Source organism: Ricinus communis, chromosome 8, assembly GCF_019578655.1.
Source record: "Ricinus communis isolate WT05 ecotype wild-type chromosome 8, ASM1957865v1, whole genome shotgun sequence".
NCBI lineage: Eukaryota > Viridiplantae > Streptophyta > Magnoliopsida > Malpighiales > Euphorbiaceae > Ricinus > Ricinus communis.
The window spans coordinates 22,291,753-22,310,510 of record NC_063263.1 but is presented as its reverse complement, the minus strand read 5'-3'; the positions used below and the strand labels follow the sequence as shown (position 1 = coordinate 22,310,510).

The window sequence follows — 18,758 nt, the reverse complement described above, 5'->3', positions numbered from 1 at the left end:
GCCTTTGACAACTCACAGTCTGATCGACAATTCGAACAGATCAATTTTTTTTACAAAGTCCGATCGCTACGAAACAGGTGTCATCAGAAAGCTTGTGACGAGAGGAGTTTGAATGTATCCTTTGATCATCGAAAACTTAACGGCAATGGCCGAGAAAGAAGCCCAGTTTGAAAAATTCGAACTATCTTTTCACTCTTTACCTCGTCAGACTTTGCAATTCTGGCAGCCTAAAGGGATGACGATGGGCGGAAAAGGAAGCCCAGAAGCTGGTGATCATTTTGAGCCCAAGAATGCCGCAAATGGTCGCCATAAACTCCATGAACAGAGTCATCAAGTCCTACCTTTTTCTTGCCAAATTTCGCCTTCTACCGTCGCTGATCACCGTCGCTGGTGCTATTATCGCATTCGCTGGCGTCTCCTCCTCCAATAGCCATTACCATCATGCCTCAGACAGTCTCCTCCCAACTTCTACCATTAATGGCAGCTCTACCTCCTTCTCCTTCCTCTTCTTCTTCGTCATTTTCTCTTTCTTCTTTCTTTTTTCTTCCCAAAATAACATTTAGTCCTCTAATTTTTACTTAACAACCATTTACCTCTAAGAATATCAGCTAAGCCCTCAAACTTGATATTATCTTTTCAATCTGATCCCTAATCCTTTAATTTTGGGCTAAATTACAAATTGAAAAAATACAAGATTACTATTTTGACCTCACTTTTAATTTAAGAATTACCCTGATGCCCATACCGCCACATTCATTTACAAAAATGCCATCAAGTCTATTTTCTCACTTAAACCTCATATTAAATAAATTATTACTTTTAGCTCCTATCTTATGAATAATTATCAAATTAATCCTAACATTTAATTAACTTAATTAATCAATTTGTTTACTACTTTTAATTAAATCCAATACCATCTTACTAATTAAAATTTACCTTTTTTCCAAATAATTATTTTTTATAGCCTCCAATTAGGAAAATTTAATTATACTTATACATACTAAGATAATACAAAAGGGTGATATTGGCAAGAAGTAAATCACACTTTATATAATTTTCTTAGCAAATTTTGTTTAATTAAACGTATTAAATATGATTTGATAAATTTTTTTATTTTATATTTTTTTCTAACTTTAAAATCCTTTTAAAAATAAGGTTTCATTAATAATCTTTTATAAGTCATCTAATTAAAAAATTAAATTTCTTTACGCTAATCACATGCATCAAATTTTTAAAACTTCTAGGTTGAGATCATCATTGTCAACATCAAAATCACTATTATTATCATCATCATCATCATTATTATCATTATCATTATTATTATAATTATAATAATTATTGTTGTTGTTCCTTAAGTATGGTTGTTACAATATTAGATTTAAGATCATTGAATTGGACATTTTCATTAAAAGTAGCATATTAGGTTTAAAGATTGAAAATTAAAACATAATTGGTAATTGGGCTAGACTAGGTGGGCTTTGTATGTAATTAATTAGCAAGTTAGGTTAATAAATTTGAGTATGGGTTGTGCTTTAATAAAAATAGGCTAGATATAGGTGGATATCATATACTGTAATGCTTGATGTTTAGACAAATTTATGTTGCATTTATAGAAAATAACCCATTAAATAATAAAATTAAAGGCAAATATACACAATTAAGGAAGTTGGCTTCCAAATCCGTTTCTAGATATATGACGTAAGCTTCCTTATGGAATCGAGAAACGTCACTCATAGTAAAAGTGTCACGGTTACACGGGTGACGACTCTCATCTCTGCGCTAGTTTTGTAACTAGTTAGTGTGTTTCCAATTAGGTTGAAAAGCCTTGCAGAGCCGTAGTTGCTAAAGATTGGATGCGCACTCGAAACCGCCGCCCACAAATTTTTTTTCTATTTGTAAAGAAAGTGGAAGAAACCCTAGAGGTCAGGATAATCATCCCTTTAATTATCGATAATTCTAAGAATTGTGAATAATTAAAGGGATTTACCAAAACTTTTTAATCGATAATACAAACTTTTTAAATAATTGAGATAATTATCAATAAATATCTATTTAATTAAAAAACAATATCAAAGCTAGATATTCTCAGTAAAATTCTTCTAGAAAGTTAGTTTTGATAAATATTGATGTTTAAAATCGAAAAACACCAAAAAGTGACATGAAAAATTAAATTTTGGGGCAATCGGCACTGTATAGAGCTAGCCGAGTCTAATGGTTGTATACTTCTAGAATTTTATAATTTAGTTCTTATACTTGGCTATTTGACCTATTTGACCAAAAACTAACTATTCTAGTTAATTTAGTCTAATTTGATTTCGAAAAATAATATTTTGGCTTAATTACTTGTAACCCTAACTTGGATCTTGACTTTTCTCAACTCCATAAGACTCAAGAGGAACAATGATTTTCATCATCGGATTTTTCGTAATTCCCTCGATATCTAGATTCAAAAAATAGATGCCTACACTAACTATTACCCCTTTCGCTTAAAATCATTGCAGTCAAATTATCAAATTAATAAATAAAATTACAGTTTAATATTTAAACTTCTTATCAAATATTAACTCGTCTAAAATTATTTTGTTGTCCCTTGATGCACCAAGAAGGGGAGTTGAGTTGGTGTATGGAAGGTTAATGAGAAATTTAAAATTCAATCAAAATATTAGATAAAGGAAAAAGAAAAATCAACACAAAGATTTATAGTGATTCAGGTATTAACCAATCCTATATCCACTCTCCAACCTACAATTACTCCCCAACCTACAATTGGGTAAAAATTCAATCAAAAATTATATAGAAGAGAAAGAAAAATCAATATAAAAATTTATAGTGGTTCATGTATTAACCAACTCTATATCCACTCCTCAACCTATAATTGGGTATTTCACTATTAATAATCCTTTTGCAGGTGCAAGATCAAACCAAAATATTTTTAAGCTCATACTCAAACTTATCACCAATCTTTTTACAAGTGCAAGTTCAAACCCAAGTGTTGCCAAGCTCACACTCAAATTTTTCTTAGGAGTTTTTCCAAAATCACCCTAAAACTTAATGTTTAGGTTCACACCAAACCTTACAAGAGTTTTTCTTCTTAGGCTACCTCTCAAACCATTTCTCCCAGTGTTTAAGTAACAAATCAACCCTTTACAAGATAATTAAAATATAGAAAGATGATAAATCACTTTGCAAGAGTTTGGGCACTTAGAAAATTGAAAAAACCTTTTGTCTAAGTCTTTAAGAGAGGTATTCATATACATACCAACCTCTTAAAGACGTTACAAATAGCTCACACTTTATTAAATGTAAAGTAAATGCGATTGGCAAAAAATAACTTTTCGCTATAGAAGCGCCCTCGCGCTTTGAAGGCACCCATGAAATTTCTGAATATAGTCGTTAGAATTCAAACGACTCTTGACACGTGGCGCTGCTTTATCGGCTAACGCCATAACGATCGGTATTAAGTGCGAAAACTGCCCCGGCGCCTCACAATCGTACTCGCGCTTCACTACTTCACGTTTAGAAGCATCCTCACATATGAGGTCGTGCTATCCTCTGCCAAACTTAGCCTTTCACTTGAGTTAAAAGTGCCATTGCGCTTTAGAAGCACCATCATGCTTCACAGGGAGAAGACTCTTTAACTACTATATGTCAATGTCTAGCTGGGAGATCTCTAGGTGACTTTAAGAAAAATATCCCCGTGCTTTTAAAAGTGTCCAAGTACTTTTGCAACTTCAACAATGCTATATGATTTTCTTTAAGACCATTTGTCCAATGCTTAAGCCACTTTAATACTATATAATAGACACTAAAAATATAAAATTTGTATTACTCAATTTTGATTGTTAAGATTAAAATCAAAGATTTCCAAGATCATGAAATGACTTAAGCTAGCGTATTTTTTATCAAATTAAGAGTAAAATTTTCTATTTTTAGCATAGTTAAATTCTATTGTTTATTAAAATAATAATAAAAATAAATATTTTTAAATATAAATAATATTCTATTTTAATAATTAAAATTAATTATATAATAATTTTGATGATGTTGTTTTAAATATAAATATTTTTAAAATATTTAAATTTTTAGAATTAAATTGTGCTAAAAATTATAATAAGTAAAAAATGATAATAAATTACTTCTGTTAAATAATAAAATTAATTTTTTGTAAGACTAACTATTATTCCTAGTAAAATTAATTATTTCACTCCAACGTGATAAAATTTTTATTTTGAATGAGTTTTATATTTAGTAAAAGTTTAAGAACTAAATTATAATTTTATTTATCGATTTACTCATTTGATTATATTGACTTTGAAAGTATGGGTCGGTAATTAGTTCTTTAAAAATAATAAAAAAATTTAATATAATAAAAACAACTCAGAAAAAACTTATATATTAAAATAAAATTCAAGACCTGTATAATAAAAGCTTTTCAAAATTGGTTTCCCCTTAAAAAAAGGTACAAAACGCCGCGTTAAATGTTAAATGGTCAAATAGTAAATTTATCTGAAAGATATATAGAATAACCTGACACTAAAGTGGCTCCAACGGAGAAAAGAATTTTAAAATAGAAAGCACAAACGGTCTCCAAATTTGAATTTGATGCAATCGTAACCGTCCATTAAAACTTCTTTCCACCATCCGATTATCCCAGTCAATCGTCAGATTTTATCGCCTCTCTGTCTCTCTTTTCCCTCAAAAATATTTCCATTTCAAAATCTCTCGTCTCTCGTCTCTCTCTCTCTCTCTCTCTCTCTCTCTCTCGCTGTCTGTGTGTGTCTTAAATCTTCACATTTCTTTGGCTAATCTCCAAAATCAGTCGTTGCAAAAAGAAAATTAATTGATAAAAATGCCGTTCATATCGGAGGCAGCAAGCGCCCTCAAGAGCCGTTTCGGTTTTCACAACCGTTCTTCTTCCTCGGAGTCCGTGCCAGCGGCGGTGCCAAGCACGCCAGATCTACTAAATTATAGCGTTTCTCTAGTTTCCACGTCAGCAGTTCGGAGTATCCCTGACTTGGAGGACGACAGTGCTGAAGGAACCACTGGGTTGGTGGCTCCGCCGCAGACTCAGAGCTTCGAGTTCTCTGAGGACCCGTCGTTCTGGAAGGATCATAATGTGCAGGTAAATAGCTTGGTTAATTTTTTTTTTTAATTTCAAATTTTGTGGTTATATTGAATAATTATTGCATAATTGAAGATAAAGTGTTGTTGTTTTTTTTTTTTTTTCTTGTCGAAATACATATGTTAGTTTGGTAGTTAAAGTTACAAATAGATAATTGTTTCAGAAGAATCATAATCGTGCTTAATTATTTATTTGGTAAGGTTATTATAAGAATACGGCCACTTAGTAGTTCAGAAATATCGCTACAAGGTTATAGCAAGTGCGTGAAGCAAGAGAGCTGTCAAACAATTACTTGGACTGGGCATCCTGAGTCACGTTTTACCTTTGATCTCGTAGCAGATGAGGCTGTTAGTCAGGTACATTTTCTTTTCTTTTTAATCTTTTCAATTAATTGGTATATAATTGTTGATACCTTAATTTGTCTGAATTAATTTTGTGTATTATACAGGAGAAACTGTTTAAAGTGGCTGGAATGCCAATGGTGGATAATTGTGTTGGAGGTTATAATAGTTGTATGTTTGCATATGGCCAAGTAAGCTTTCAACTACTGTTTTAATTTTTGAAATTCTTGTATGCGAGTGTTGTTGAATATGCTTCGTAATTATATTGGCTGATGCCTCCTCTACATTTTGGATATGGAATTATTGGTAATAATTCTTATATTTTATTACATATGCAGACTGGAAGTGGGAAGACTCATACAATGCTTGGGGACATCGAGGGAGGCACTCGAAGGCACAGTGTTAACTGTGGGATGACACCTAGGGTATTTGAATATTTGTTCTCAAGAATCCAGAAGGTTTGTGCCTTTGCATTTTCAAAATGCTGTTGAAATGTGAGGGCCTCTATTTTAGTTGTAGCATATAATGGTATATGTTTATACTCAATGGATGTGTTATTTGTTTTCCTCTGTTTTCTTTTTCTTTATTGATAGAAGGTATTTCATTTCCAAAATGTAAAATGACATGTTTGTCTCATGTGCCAATTACCTCCTAAAAATTTCAACATTGAGGTTTTGATTTCATAATAGTCGGTTATTTGATGAACTGAAGAATTAGCCTTCCACTTAGAGTCACCAAGCTTCATTTCAATTTCAAGGTGGTAGTCCATCTTGTTTAAAACATGAAAATCATCTTTTTGAGCTATTATCATGACGTCCACTTTAGTGATTTAGGAATTTAAAATACCAAGGGCATTTTTGTTTCTATCATTTTGTTTTACTCTTTAGGGTTACTCTAGGGATTAAGGATTACTTGAGTTGAGTTTTAAGGGTTAGCATTTCATGTATCATGTATTTTTGTTTAATGTATCCTCCTTACTTTCTTGTGCATAATTTAATTGCTATGACCCATCGTTCATTTGTATGCAGGAAAAAGAAGCTCGTAAAGATGAAAAGATAAAATATACTTGTAAATGCTCATTTTTGGAAATATACAATGAACAGATTCTTGATCTTTTGGACCCATCAACTAACAATTTACAGGTATGGATCTCTTTGTGAAGCTTTTAGTTCTGCAGTTATAACTTAGATAAGAAAACCAATATGAAGCCTGCAATCCATTTTTTTTCTCTTATTTCTGTGTACTTATATGTGAGTTCCTCTTCTTTTTTTTTTTTTTTTCCTTTTAAAGTTTATATTCTCTTTGTGCTCTTGTTTGCTATAGATCACATAAGACCCATTGCTGTTTTATAGTTGTACGATAATATTTGGTGGGTGTATACAGATAAGAGAAGATGTGAAGAAAGGGGTTTATGTGGAAAATCTGAAGGAGATAGAAGTTACAAGTGCTCGGGATGTGATTCAACAACTTATTCAGGTATGGAAGTTACCTCACATGGATATGTGCTCTAATGTACTGGACTAGTCTTCTTGTATAACCTACTTGAGTCATTTTATAACTTTATAGGTTGTGAATCTTGATTCTCTTTCTTCATTTTTCCTTTTTCCATTTTCCTTTTAAATGACTGCTATGATGTTGTGTAGCTGCATGTTGATCAGTTGAATACATCATCTTTCTCTGGAAAACAAAATTTCATTTTGAAGTTTTGTCTAAAAAGTTTAGTGCAATGTCGAGTTCGCTTATTGCTTTCGCTGCTTGTTTCACAAGTGAATAAGTTATTTCGGAGTAATTGGGATTAGAACGGTTATTTATACTTTAAGAGTTCCATCAAGAAGAAAAGAATGATTTCTCTAGATGATTCTTTGAAGGGGATAAATCTGCATTGAAATTTCTATCTCCAATACAGATTTGAGATCTATAATTAACTCGAAATTCTCTTTTCTTTTTCCTTCTATTTCTTCTCTTCAGGGTTCTGCGAATAGAAAAGTAGCCGCCACTAACATGAATCGTGCAAGTAGTCGTTCTCACAGTGTATTTACATGCATCATTGAAAGTAAGGTTAGTAGATCTATGTCAGATTTCAAATTGAATATATCTGACAGGTTTTTTATTTGAATTTCTAATTGAAGTTGAATACCTTGGTGCTTTGGCTAACATAATGAGGCATTCTGACTCTCTTTGTGGCAGTGGGAATCTCAAGGTGTAACCCACCATCGTTTTGCTCGGCTTAATCTTGTTGATTTAGCAGGATCTGAAAGGTACTGTCATGTGGTACAAATAGGGGACAATAGAAAGAGAGACAAGTAATAAAATATTAATCACTTTTACAATTAATTTGTGCAGGCAGAAGAGTTCTGGTGCTGAAGGTGAACGTCTGAAGGAAGCTACCAATATCAACAAGTCACTTTCAACATTGGGGTGCGTGTTTTTGCTACTTTTCATTTTCAATTTATTTCATTAATAAAATATTTCAAGAAGTTGTTCTTTTCGATTTTCAGAAGTATTAAGTTTATTTTATTTCATTCTTAGCTAGTCTTTCAACATTGAGTTTACTTTATTTCATTCTTAGCTAGTCTTTCAACATTGAGTTGGTTTTTTGATGTTTGCAGACTTGTGATTATGAACCTTGTAAGCATATCCAATGGAAAGTCACAGCATGTTCCTTACCGAGATTCTAAGCTTACATTTTTGCTTCAGGTAAGCACTTTGTATTATCAGAATAGTTAAAAGGATTGTATTCGGATTTTGTAAAATAAAGCATACTGGTTTTTGAATTATAAATATTTCGTAATTTGTACCATATGCTAGTGAAAGTTATGCTTCTTGTATATATGTCCTTGTGCAATGCAAGTGGATGTTTCTTGAAATAAGCTCTTTTTTACATAAACTTTTGTGGGCACAAGTCGAAGATCTATTTATGATTAACTTTTAGTTCTAGGGAGTTCTCTTGAGCAAAAATACACATTTAAGTGTCTTAACTTTCAAGTATAGTTGAGTTCTCCCTTCTAGCAGTGGTAAAAAAGCTTGGTACCAGGAAATAGTTCTAGTTGGACGGAACTTAGTTCTTACTTATTTTATATGTTATTTATGTAGTGCCATTGTCCTAGTTTTCTCCAATTGTAATTTAGATTTCATATATCGAAGCAATCAATACTATTTTTAATCAGTGCCAGCACAAATTTGACAGTTCAAATTGTAACAGTCGCAAATTAATTCAGAAAAGCTTATATTAAGAAGTTTGAAGAACCCTTCTCTAGGTAGACTATACATAATCGGCTAGACAAGTTCATAAAATTTAGTTTATTAAAGTGTCTGAAGCAGTAGTCTGATGGACTATAATTGGGAAAATTGAGTTTTTTTTTTTTCTCAAATAGCTTGATACATGCATACAAGTTTGCCAATCAAATTTTGTTCTTTTCTTCACAGGATTCACTAGGTGGGAATTCAAAAACCACAATAATTGCAAATATTAGCCCATCTATTTGGTTAGTTATCATCTGCTTTATACAATATTTCCTTCTAGATGCTTTGTTAGTTACCTACTTAATTTTGTGATTTTTGATTCTTCCTTAAGAAGAGGCATTGTGGAAACTGAGTTGCATTTTGATATGATATGAATACACAAGCAAACACCTGTTTCTCTCTTGATTTTAAGCCTTACAAATTTGTAACTGTGCATTAGTATGAAATTAGGATAATATGGTTTTTCCATGTCTCAAAGTCTAAAAGTTATAGAAAGGGAACAGTTTTCTCTGTTTAATTTTATGCAAAAGAACAGAGCCTATATTTTGTAAGCCTGTCTTTTCACTTATGGATCTGAAACATGGATGACAACTTGTTTTGAGTGTGAATATAAAATATACCAACTGAAGAGGTGTAATTTCAAATTACTATCGTAAAATCTTAGTAAAAAATATCCCTAGTTCTAAAACGTAAAATATTTCTTTAGTAAAATTTGAAATAAAATTCAGATTCTTTAGTCAAACAGTACCTAATAAGTTTGTTTCTCCTTTTATTAGTCATTAAATTTGAAGGTCACTGTATACCTGATTTCAGAGTTTTCCCCTTTGACTTCTGGGAAGATTATGTTTTTATATATGATTCACTTGATAATCATTGTGTCTTGGTACCCTTGCAGCTGTTCACTGGAGACATTAAGCACATTGAAGTTTGCACAACGTGCAAAATTCATTAAGAACAATGTACGTTAACTATTCTTGGTTATTCCAACTTATGCAGTTGTGGTAATTTTAACATAGGACTGAATGACATACTTCCATGGGAAAGGTAGCGGAAGGTTGAAATTTCATTATAAACTCATCTAAATGTCAATAAATCCCATAGACTGTGAAACTGGTTGATGTGGGGTACATGATATTATTGGTAGCTCATGCCTTTTCTTATTTAACTCTTTTCAGTCATTGCTTATAAAAACTTATTGCTATTCTGTTCTTTAGGCAATTGTTAATGAAGATGCATCAGGAGATGTTATTGCCATGCGAATGCAAATTCAACAGCTTAAGGTATCAATGTGGCCAGAATTAAAGATATTCTCGTTTGAAGTAGTGTAGCATCAGCAAACGATTATCTATCCTTTGGTTTTAGTGTAGCAGAACCTTTTCTTTTTAGAAATAGTAGTCTATGTACGTTCATGCACTTTGATCACTTGTAATCATAATGGGAGTTTACATTATTTTCAGAAAGAAGTGTCCCGTTTACGCAGTTTAGCCAATGGTGGAGCTGAAAATCTGGATAATGATAGTTCGGTTATAAGCTTTCCAGGATCACCTGGATCCTTTAATTGGGAGGGGCTTCATGGATCATTTAGCCCACTTGTGTCTGGAAAAAGGATGTCTCAGGTATCTGCTTGTCATTCTTAAGCTTGGAACAGCATCTGGATCGGAGGTGTAACCTGTTATTAACAGTGAACTATCTTTTCATTTTGTTGCATCAGAAGAAAGACTATGATATTGCTCTTGTTGGGGCTTTCAAGAGGGAAAAGGACAAGGATATTGCGTTGAAGGCATTGGCTGCTGAAAATCAGACAGCTATACAACTGGTATGTGCAAAACATTTTCTCCTTTTTAAATTTGGGTTTTATTACTGCAAACTCTCTAGCTTATTTGACTGAATGTTGCATTTTCTTACATCTGGACAATACTGCAAAAGAGATCAGTTTCAACTTTTAAATAGTCAGTTGGATGGTTGAACCTTGCATTGCTTATGTTTTATTATCAACTTCCAGTTTTGTGAATTATTTCAGATGTGATTTAACCAAATTGATACTAAGTTTATACTTTTGGAACTAGGCCAAGCAAAGAGCGGATGAGATACAAGGCCTAAAAATGAGGTTGCGATTCCGAGAAGCAGGCATTAAACGACTAGAGGTAGTTGCTTGTGGAAAGATTTCAGCTGAGACACACTTATTGAAAGAAAGGGAGGAACATCTGAAGGAACTTGAAGTTTTACGAACCCGGGTAGATAGGAACCAAGAAGTCACAAGATTTGCAATGGAAAATTTGCGGCTAAAAGAAGAAATTAGAAGGCATGTTTTAAACCCTCTGACTCTCTTCTACTTCAGCATTTGTTTCTCTGGCTCACAACCTTTATTCCTCTTTTGTTGGTATCATAATATAGTGTTGTGCATTTCTTGTCCTTTCTTAAAGTATCAGCTAGATATACATAAAAGATTGATGAGATTGGAGATGGAGGCATAATCTTGTAAAAGTCAAGAGGCTAATTTTCACGGATTGAGGAAATCCTTGTTAGTATGTGATAGCTTTGCTTATAATTCCAGCTAAAAGATGGAAAAAATGGTATCTTTTTAGCATTAGAAGAGATATAATACTGTCCTAGTGGTGGGGTGGTCTGTTTCATGTGATCGTAACATATGCTTGCTTACAGATTCCTTGTGAAAAGTATTTCTCAGCTAATTTCTTTTGTCTGAAGATCAATTAACTTTCTTGTCCATAATCCATCCACAGATTAAAATCATTTTATGAAGAAGGCGAACGAGAGATGATGAATGAACAGATCATGGTGTTACAGAACAAGGTTCGAAACTTAAAAATTTAACAATATGTCTGCATTTGGACTTTGTTGTCAAAGTATAAGCTTTCGGATTGTGCATCATTCTTCTAATCATTCATGTAGTTGCTAGAAGCTCTTGATTGGAAACTTATGCACGAATCAGATCCCTTCACAGTTCAGGTTCCTTGCAAGCTTCATTTGAACTTCGAAAGTTAAGTATTTTAACTATCATTTTTCTTCTTTACCTTGACTATTTGATTTCTTTGTGGCTGCAGAAAACTAATTTAGATGCTGAAGTTCATGCTGATCCAGTAATTTCTAATCAGGTTAATTATGTTTCACCGGTTCTGTTGTCTACCAATTTATCTTGCATTTCTAATAGTTCTGCATGTTTAGTTGCACTCTGACGTGTTGATGTAGAACCTAGGTTCTCAGACCTAAAAAATACAATTCAACCAAAAAAGTAAATATGTTTAGAGAGTCTACATGCCCACATTCCCATGGATAAAGAAATAAATAGAAAGTTGCTAATTTTCCGTACATAAAACATGCAAATACGTCATTGACTATTCGAATGGCGAAAGGGAGCATAATAGTGATGAAGAGATCATTCTCTCCATTATGGGCTCGTACTTATGCTATGCCAATGATGGGGGGTTATTCCTGGAAGATTAACGATATAAAAAAGACAACATCTATTGGCACTCTTCATGGTTTGAATTATTTTCCTTACTGTCCTTTTCTACTCTTAAAATTACTTCAGAGCTTTTTACCACAGACCATAAAATATTATGTTTGTTGCATTAGGCAGTAGCTTCCTTGAAATGTGGATTTGCTTAAAAGCCTTAATGGTTTTAAATATGTGGTAAACGCTGTTGCTGATTAACAGCTTATCTAGGTAGAACCCTTCAAAATTTTGGAGATGATGTTGTGTTCGGTTGGAGAATATAATCCAAAATAGAGTAGATTCCGCGTCAGCACATGCCAATTCCTTTTATACAAGTGAGCACATTCTATAAAATTTATTATTATCCTATATGGACGAGAGTTACAGAATGTGGACCATACTTGTGCTTTGAGTTTGGATATGACTTCTTCTGAAGTCTAAACAATTGCACTTAGGCAAGGATTTGACGAGTTTTGCACTACATGTTTCTCCTACTATTTTAGCACATAGGTCCACCTAAAATAGGACTCGAGTGTGAATTTAATTTTGTAACAAGTGTAACTCAAATAGTCTTTTTAAATTCAGGAAGCTGGAACACCTTGGCGCTCTTCCATTAATGAGGAAAATGAATTCCTTCGCATGCAGGTAAATAAGTACTTTTTGCAATCACCTGTCTTGGTCATCTTAAATTTTGCTTAAATGATGTAACTGGAATTGTATTATGTTGTAGGCCATTCAAAACCAGGCGGAAATCGACACACTCCACAAGCAGTTGGGGTTCTGCTTTGAAGAGAAGGAAAAATTGCAAAGGTAATTTCTTTTGACAACTTTAGATGTTAGAAATTTATCTTTAGCATTTATCTTAACTGAAGAGATTTGGTTAGTAACATCTGCTTAGAATGTGGTAATCTAACAGTAAGATGAGACTACTGACATGATTGATTTTGTAGGCATGCAAATGATCTGCTAGCTAAACTTGAAGAAGAGAGATCTCTTAGAGACATAAAAGAAGAAACATCACGAACTGAGCTTCCAATTTTGGCAACTGATGCACCGGTTATCAATATTGATGGCCAAATGGAGCTGAAAACGATGGTTGATGCCATAGCTGCTGCAAGTCAAAGAGAAGCAGAAGCTCATGAGAAAGCAATTATACTGTCTAAGGAGAATGATGATCTACAAAAAAAGCTAGAAGCTTTCATTGAGGCAAACACTGAACTACAGACAAAGCTCAAAGCCTTAATTGAGGAAAAGAATAGTCTCATTGAGATGTATGAACGAGCAGCTTCTGAAAGCAACTATAAAACATTGAATAAAGCCGAATCTACTGAAGAAAATGACATGGAGATTGATAAACAAAAAGATATTGAAGTTGATAGCAATGGAGGTCCTATTGAATTTGCCAAAGTAAAGGAGAGTGACATGGAAACAGTTGTCAAGAACCTAGAGCATCAACTTATGGAAATGCATGAAGAAAATGACAAATTGATGGGTCTGTATGAAAAAGCTATGCATGAAAGGGATGAATTCAAAAGAATGCTTTTCTCCAGTAGCCAGAACAGAGTGAAATCTAGGGAACTTGATTGCCCAGAAAAGCTTGTTGAAGTTGATGGAGGGGAATATAACGTGTCATGTTCGCTGCCTAGCGATCTTGAAGCAAATAAACTGGAGAATAGTGTTCTGGCATCTGCTAAATCTGGTGAAGCAGTTCTGCATACTGAAGCAGTTCTTTTCGCTAGCTCTGATGCTCGGCTGAATGGACCTAGCCTATATCAAGGGGATCATCAACCAGAAGAAGATCAGATTGGTGTTGGAACCTTTTATGATATGGAAACAGATCCATCAAATCTTACTACAGTCACAGTTTCAGAAGATCTAAAGTTGGTCCAGATGAAGCTCGAAACTGCAGAGGATAAAGTTTCTGATTCTGTCAAAACGCTTGCTCTTCTAGGTTTACTTGAGAAAGCTTTTCTGGAGTTTGATAAGCTTTGGAGAAAAATTGAAGCAGCAGAAGAGGGGTTTCAGGTCAAGCAGCAAGATTTAAGATCCTTGCAGCAACTTTCTTCAGAAATACATGAAAGAAAAACTCTCACAGATAAGAAGTTGTCAGCACTTAAATTTTCTCTTTCAAGCTTTTGTCAATCAGTTAATTATTTTGAACAGCGAGAAGCTAGAGCAAGGGCAAGGGTGAACGCTTCATCAACTTACCTGGACGAAAAGAAACACGAATTAGCCCATCTTTTAGCCTCCAAACGGGAAATTGAGGCTGCCTTGGGGCGGGATCGACAAACTGAAGCAGAGTTAAGAAACAACCATACAATTCTGAAATCCAAACTGGAGGAAGAAAACCGCAGAAAGGAGAACGAAAAGATCCTGTTTGCCATAGATAACGTTGAGAAACTAGACATCTCACAGAAGAATTGGCATATAGGCGGTAAAGCTACTGATTTGCTGAAGTCTGAGGAAGAGAAGATCAAGCTGCAAGCTGAGATAAAGCTGTCCCGAGAGAAGCTTGGCATTATAACACGTGAGATTGACGATCTGAGTAGGAAGTCTGGGAAGATAGATAATGAAATACAAGCTGTTAAAACCGACATTCAGAAAGGGTCAAGAGCTCTAGCGGAGTTGGAACTTGCACTTCAGGGTGTCGTTCAGGAAAAAGAAACTCTCCTGGAGATGGGAGAGAATGGAATCTGTGAAATTCAGGACATGATTCTCGAATATCAGCAGAATGTGTTTGACAAAGATCTGAAAGAGGAAGAGATCAAAACAATGGAAGAAGAATTACTGCCGGAGCTGAGAAGGCTAGAAGAGCTAAGAGCAGTTAAGACAGCAGCAGCTGAGAAGATGACTAAACTGCTAGAAGAGACAACCTCGGATTCAAGCTTCTTATCCCAAAAATTGGAAGCAGAACTGCAAAATGCTCAGGCTTCTATTCTAGAGGCGAAGACATTATTATTAGTTCAGAATGTATAAATGTTGTTTCTTTACAACATTTGTAAAGATAGATTTATCATGTAGAGTTTTGCCATTCTTAAATGTTTGTTCTATCTTATGATTATATCACGCCCTTTGTTATAATAAAACATGATGAAGTGTGGAAGGCTAAGTTTCAATGGATGCTCAATTTCAAGATACAGTTATATCATCCCTTTAAATCAACTAGTTTTTTTAATTCCACACAGGAGTACTAATTATTTGATTCATTATAATTTAAGTATAAAATAATATATATAATTTTTTATTTAAAGAAAATTCCACGGGCCGTGAATTATACCGAAAAAAAAACCATTTCTTTACGTTTGCTATAAAGGTGAAATTTTATATAGTGAAGACATAAAAGGCTTGAATTCAAAATCTCTTGCAATTTGAGCTAAGTCTCAAATGCATAATATATATATTTAAATTTATCATTATAAATATTTATAATGTTAAAATAATGACAAAATCTTTTTTCTACAGTAAATTTATCTTTATATAAAACTATTTATGACTTATAAAATTTTACTAATTATTTATATAACTATTAATAAAAATTTAATATATTATTAAAGAAAATAAAAAATCACGTATGTTTTAAGAGCATATTAATATAATTAAATAATTATCCAATTTACAATAATTATATTTGGCTAACACTTTTTAGTATGAACTATTATTTTCTTTTATTACTTTAAAATTTATAAAATTAATCTTTTTATTCTAATATTATATTTAGGTTAAGATATCTAAAATATATTTTAAATCAATATCATTGTTTAGGATGAGTATAATTTAATGAAGCTTGATAATTTATCTTTTTAAAATTTTAAAATATAAATATATTATCCAAATTATTATAAAAGTTCTATAAAGCTTTTATGTTTAAATCATGTCAATTACTTTGAAATTATTATTAAATCTTAATGATGAGTTAATAATTTATTATTTTAGATGATATGCATTGCTCATAGCACTATTTAATAAATAAATTTTAATTATGGATTTCTTTTAAATCTAAATATTTCATTTTATTATTTATCATTATGAAATTAAATAAATAGATGAATAATTTTTCATACACGTACGATGCACGTGAATATTAATAATTAAACTCGTTAATATACTATTCTATTAGCCTAATTCTAGTATAGGTGTTATATTTTCTTTTGGTTTAAGATCTAACTGAAGATAATAATTATAATTCATAATTTTTCGATATAACTGAAATTCTACTTTAAAAACTTATATTCTCACTTTTTTTTTTAATTTTTTTTTATTTTTAAGGTCCCAAATGAAAATTGTGGTGGGATGTGTTGTGTTAATATTCTTGCAAGTTGTGGACTCATTTTACGGGGGAGAATTAGTATGTTTTATAGGGAAAGTGCTGTCGAATTTTCGATAGAATTAATTAATTGAAATAGATAAATAATTAATAAGATTATGCTAAAATAAGATTACGACTAGAATTAGATTTTGGATATAGAATAATAGATGTTGGTTGAGGAATATTAGAAATAGATTTAAGATTAACTCTATGTTTATACATGAATTATAGAGTTGTGCATTTGAATAGCTGTCCGAAGAGAATTAGCTGAAAATTAAGTGAAGGTACAGTCGGTTAGGCCCTGCATACCATGTTAGTAGATAAACTTATAATATCGTACTTTTCAGTAATATATTATTTATAATTATATTTCTATAAATTGTTGAAATATTTCTATGAAAAGTTACTTAGTTTAAATATATTTCTCAACTCTATCATTTTCTATAAAAATTAGGAACATATAATGGTATTTTTTATTTTACTTTATATGCAATTATGATTTTACTTAGCTGGATAAATGAGTATATACTCATTTATGTGACCTATGAAATCACCTTAGACGGGTGTTATCAAGTTATAATATTTTTGGAACAACGCTTAGTATACACATAGTCTTTGGGACATATGCTAGATGGTGCCTTTTGGGGGCTTATTGTCTATGCGCATATGACTAGTTATTTACACTTTGGGGTCTATATAGGTGAGACATCTGAGTGGTCAAAATTGCTAGAGATCAGTAGGGTACATCCATGAGTATATATTAGTTTCCACTGAATTATTTATTATATTATTTCCATTTACCCTTGGTATAATCTCAGAATTTAAATTAGTATCAATATTTTCAAATTTGATAGAGTTTATGCAGATAGTTGAATTCAAATTAGTAAAAGAAATTGCATATTCATATGCATATTGAACTGATTCTTTATTTAAATAGATTTATAAAATCTCATTTATCCAGCTCGAGTGTTTTTTATCAAATATTTATATTCAGAATGATAATAGTATTTTCTTCAGTAGAAAAGTATTCAAGAATGGTATAATAATATACGTGTTTATTTCAATCCTTGTTTGTTCCCTTTTGTTATTTGTTTATCCTCTCACTGAGTTTTACTCACCCCCTATTTTTCCCCACTAGTGTTATGCAGGATGTTTAAGAGTCAGTTCAAGATTGCAGCAGTAGCAGTTAGAGCTTCGAGTTGCTAGACTCCACGGTCTGAAAAAGTGAAGATAGAAGATCATATAGTTAAGTCCAGATTGGGCAGATGCGTTATAAATATGGCCCAATTTAACCTAACTAAAGCATGGTAATACTCATTAATTCTAAATGGATTTTAAGTTAAAGTCCAGTATGGCATCTTATTACCTAGTGAACTACATTTTTTATGCCAAATCCAATTTTAAGGCTTAAGTCTAACTAACCAGTTTTAATTAGGCAATCATAAAACATATATTTAGCATCCATTATAAATAAAAGTGAAAATAAAAGGACAAAAAGTAAATCTAGCTATTACAACCTGCTTACAACAAAAAAATTTGTAAAGTAAAACACTAAAACTAAGTTACAGTACATGAAATTAGTAAGAATCCGTCAAAAATCTTGAAATCTGCCTAATATTATACACATATGATCGGCTCTAGAGGCTTGAGATTAGCTATCTTGAAAATCTGCCTAATATTATACACATTTGATCGGCTCTAGAGGTTTGAGACTGGTTTTCTGCTATTTTTTTTATTTGCGAGCCAAAAACTGATTTTTTAGTTGTGCAGAAGGGAAAAATTAGGTTAGAAACTTGCTTTTACCAATTTTTGGCATTTTAGGCCAAAAATACGCATAAAACAGCATTAAATTCGAAAAATATTCAATCAATCTTGTGTAGAGCTAGTCGGCTCTATGCTAAGCCGATTGGCTCTGTGTAGAGCCGATTTGGCTGTACACAGAGCCGATTAGCTCTAGGGAGCAAAAGTTATGAAATTATTGATAATTTGGTCCTTGAACTTATGAAGATTGTCGTTTTACCTCTAAAACTTTATTTTTTCTATCAATTAGGTCCAAATTAATTCTAGAAAAGTAATTTTGAATCCAACTATTCCCATCATTCTCTTGGATTCACTCCTTCTCAAAATCCGAGACTCGAGAAAGGTAGTAAGTTTCATCATTGGGTTTTTCGTAATTCCTTCGATATTTAGATTCGGAAAACGAGCGCTAACAGCTATCCTAGGTTTATTAAAATTTATAAGCATGCATGCTATTTAAATAAATTGAGACAAATCATAACATCAAGGATACGA

General features: G+C 32.4%; 1 protein-coding gene across 2 annotated transcripts; it reads left to right on the top strand.

Moving 5' to 3' along the window:
- Positions 1-4,674: 4,674 nt before the first annotated feature.
- Positions 4,675-15,295, top strand: LOC8263729 (kinesin-like protein KIN-12E). 2 transcript variants are annotated; one of them, XM_048378558.1, is made up of 22 exons: positions 4,675-5,122; positions 5,323-5,478; positions 5,571-5,654; positions 5,802-5,921; positions 6,492-6,605; positions 6,847-6,939; positions 7,432-7,521; positions 7,651-7,721; positions 7,807-7,881; positions 8,073-8,160; positions 8,890-8,948; positions 9,602-9,665; positions 9,921-9,986; positions 10,164-10,322; positions 10,418-10,522; positions 10,773-11,008; positions 11,448-11,517; positions 11,617-11,667; positions 11,769-11,819; positions 12,746-12,805; positions 12,891-12,970; positions 13,111-15,295. In XM_048378558.1, exons 1-22 carry the CDS (start codon positions 4,850-4,852, stop codon positions 15,134-15,136), a joined length of 4,191 nt encoding a protein of 1,396 aa, XP_048234515.1. In that variant the 5' UTR covers positions 4,675-4,849; the 3' UTR covers positions 15,137-15,295. The 2 variants fall into 2 exon arrangements, with proteins under 2 accessions (XP_048234515.1, XP_015580625.1); XM_015725139.2 differs by having other exon boundaries at positions 4,677-5,122; positions 11,617-11,673.
- The last annotated feature ends 3,463 nt before the right edge of the window (positions 15,296-18,758 follow it).

What these genes read in the sequence shown, in the direction of transcription:
- LOC8263729 (XM_015725139.2), top strand. Translation starts at nt 4,850, where the DNA reads ATGCCGTTCATATCGGAGGCAGCAAGCGCCCTCAAGAGCCGTTTCGGT. An exon ending in TCATGGTGTTACAGAACAAG is followed by an intron (nt 11,518 to 11,616) that starts GTTCGAAACTTA and finishes TCATTCATGTAG; the next exon opens with TTGCTAGAAGCTCTTGATTG. An exon ending in ATGAATTCCTTCGCATGCAG is followed by an intron (nt 12,806 to 12,890) that starts GTAAATAAGTAC and finishes ATTATGTTGTAG; the next exon opens with GCCATTCAAAACCAGGCGGA.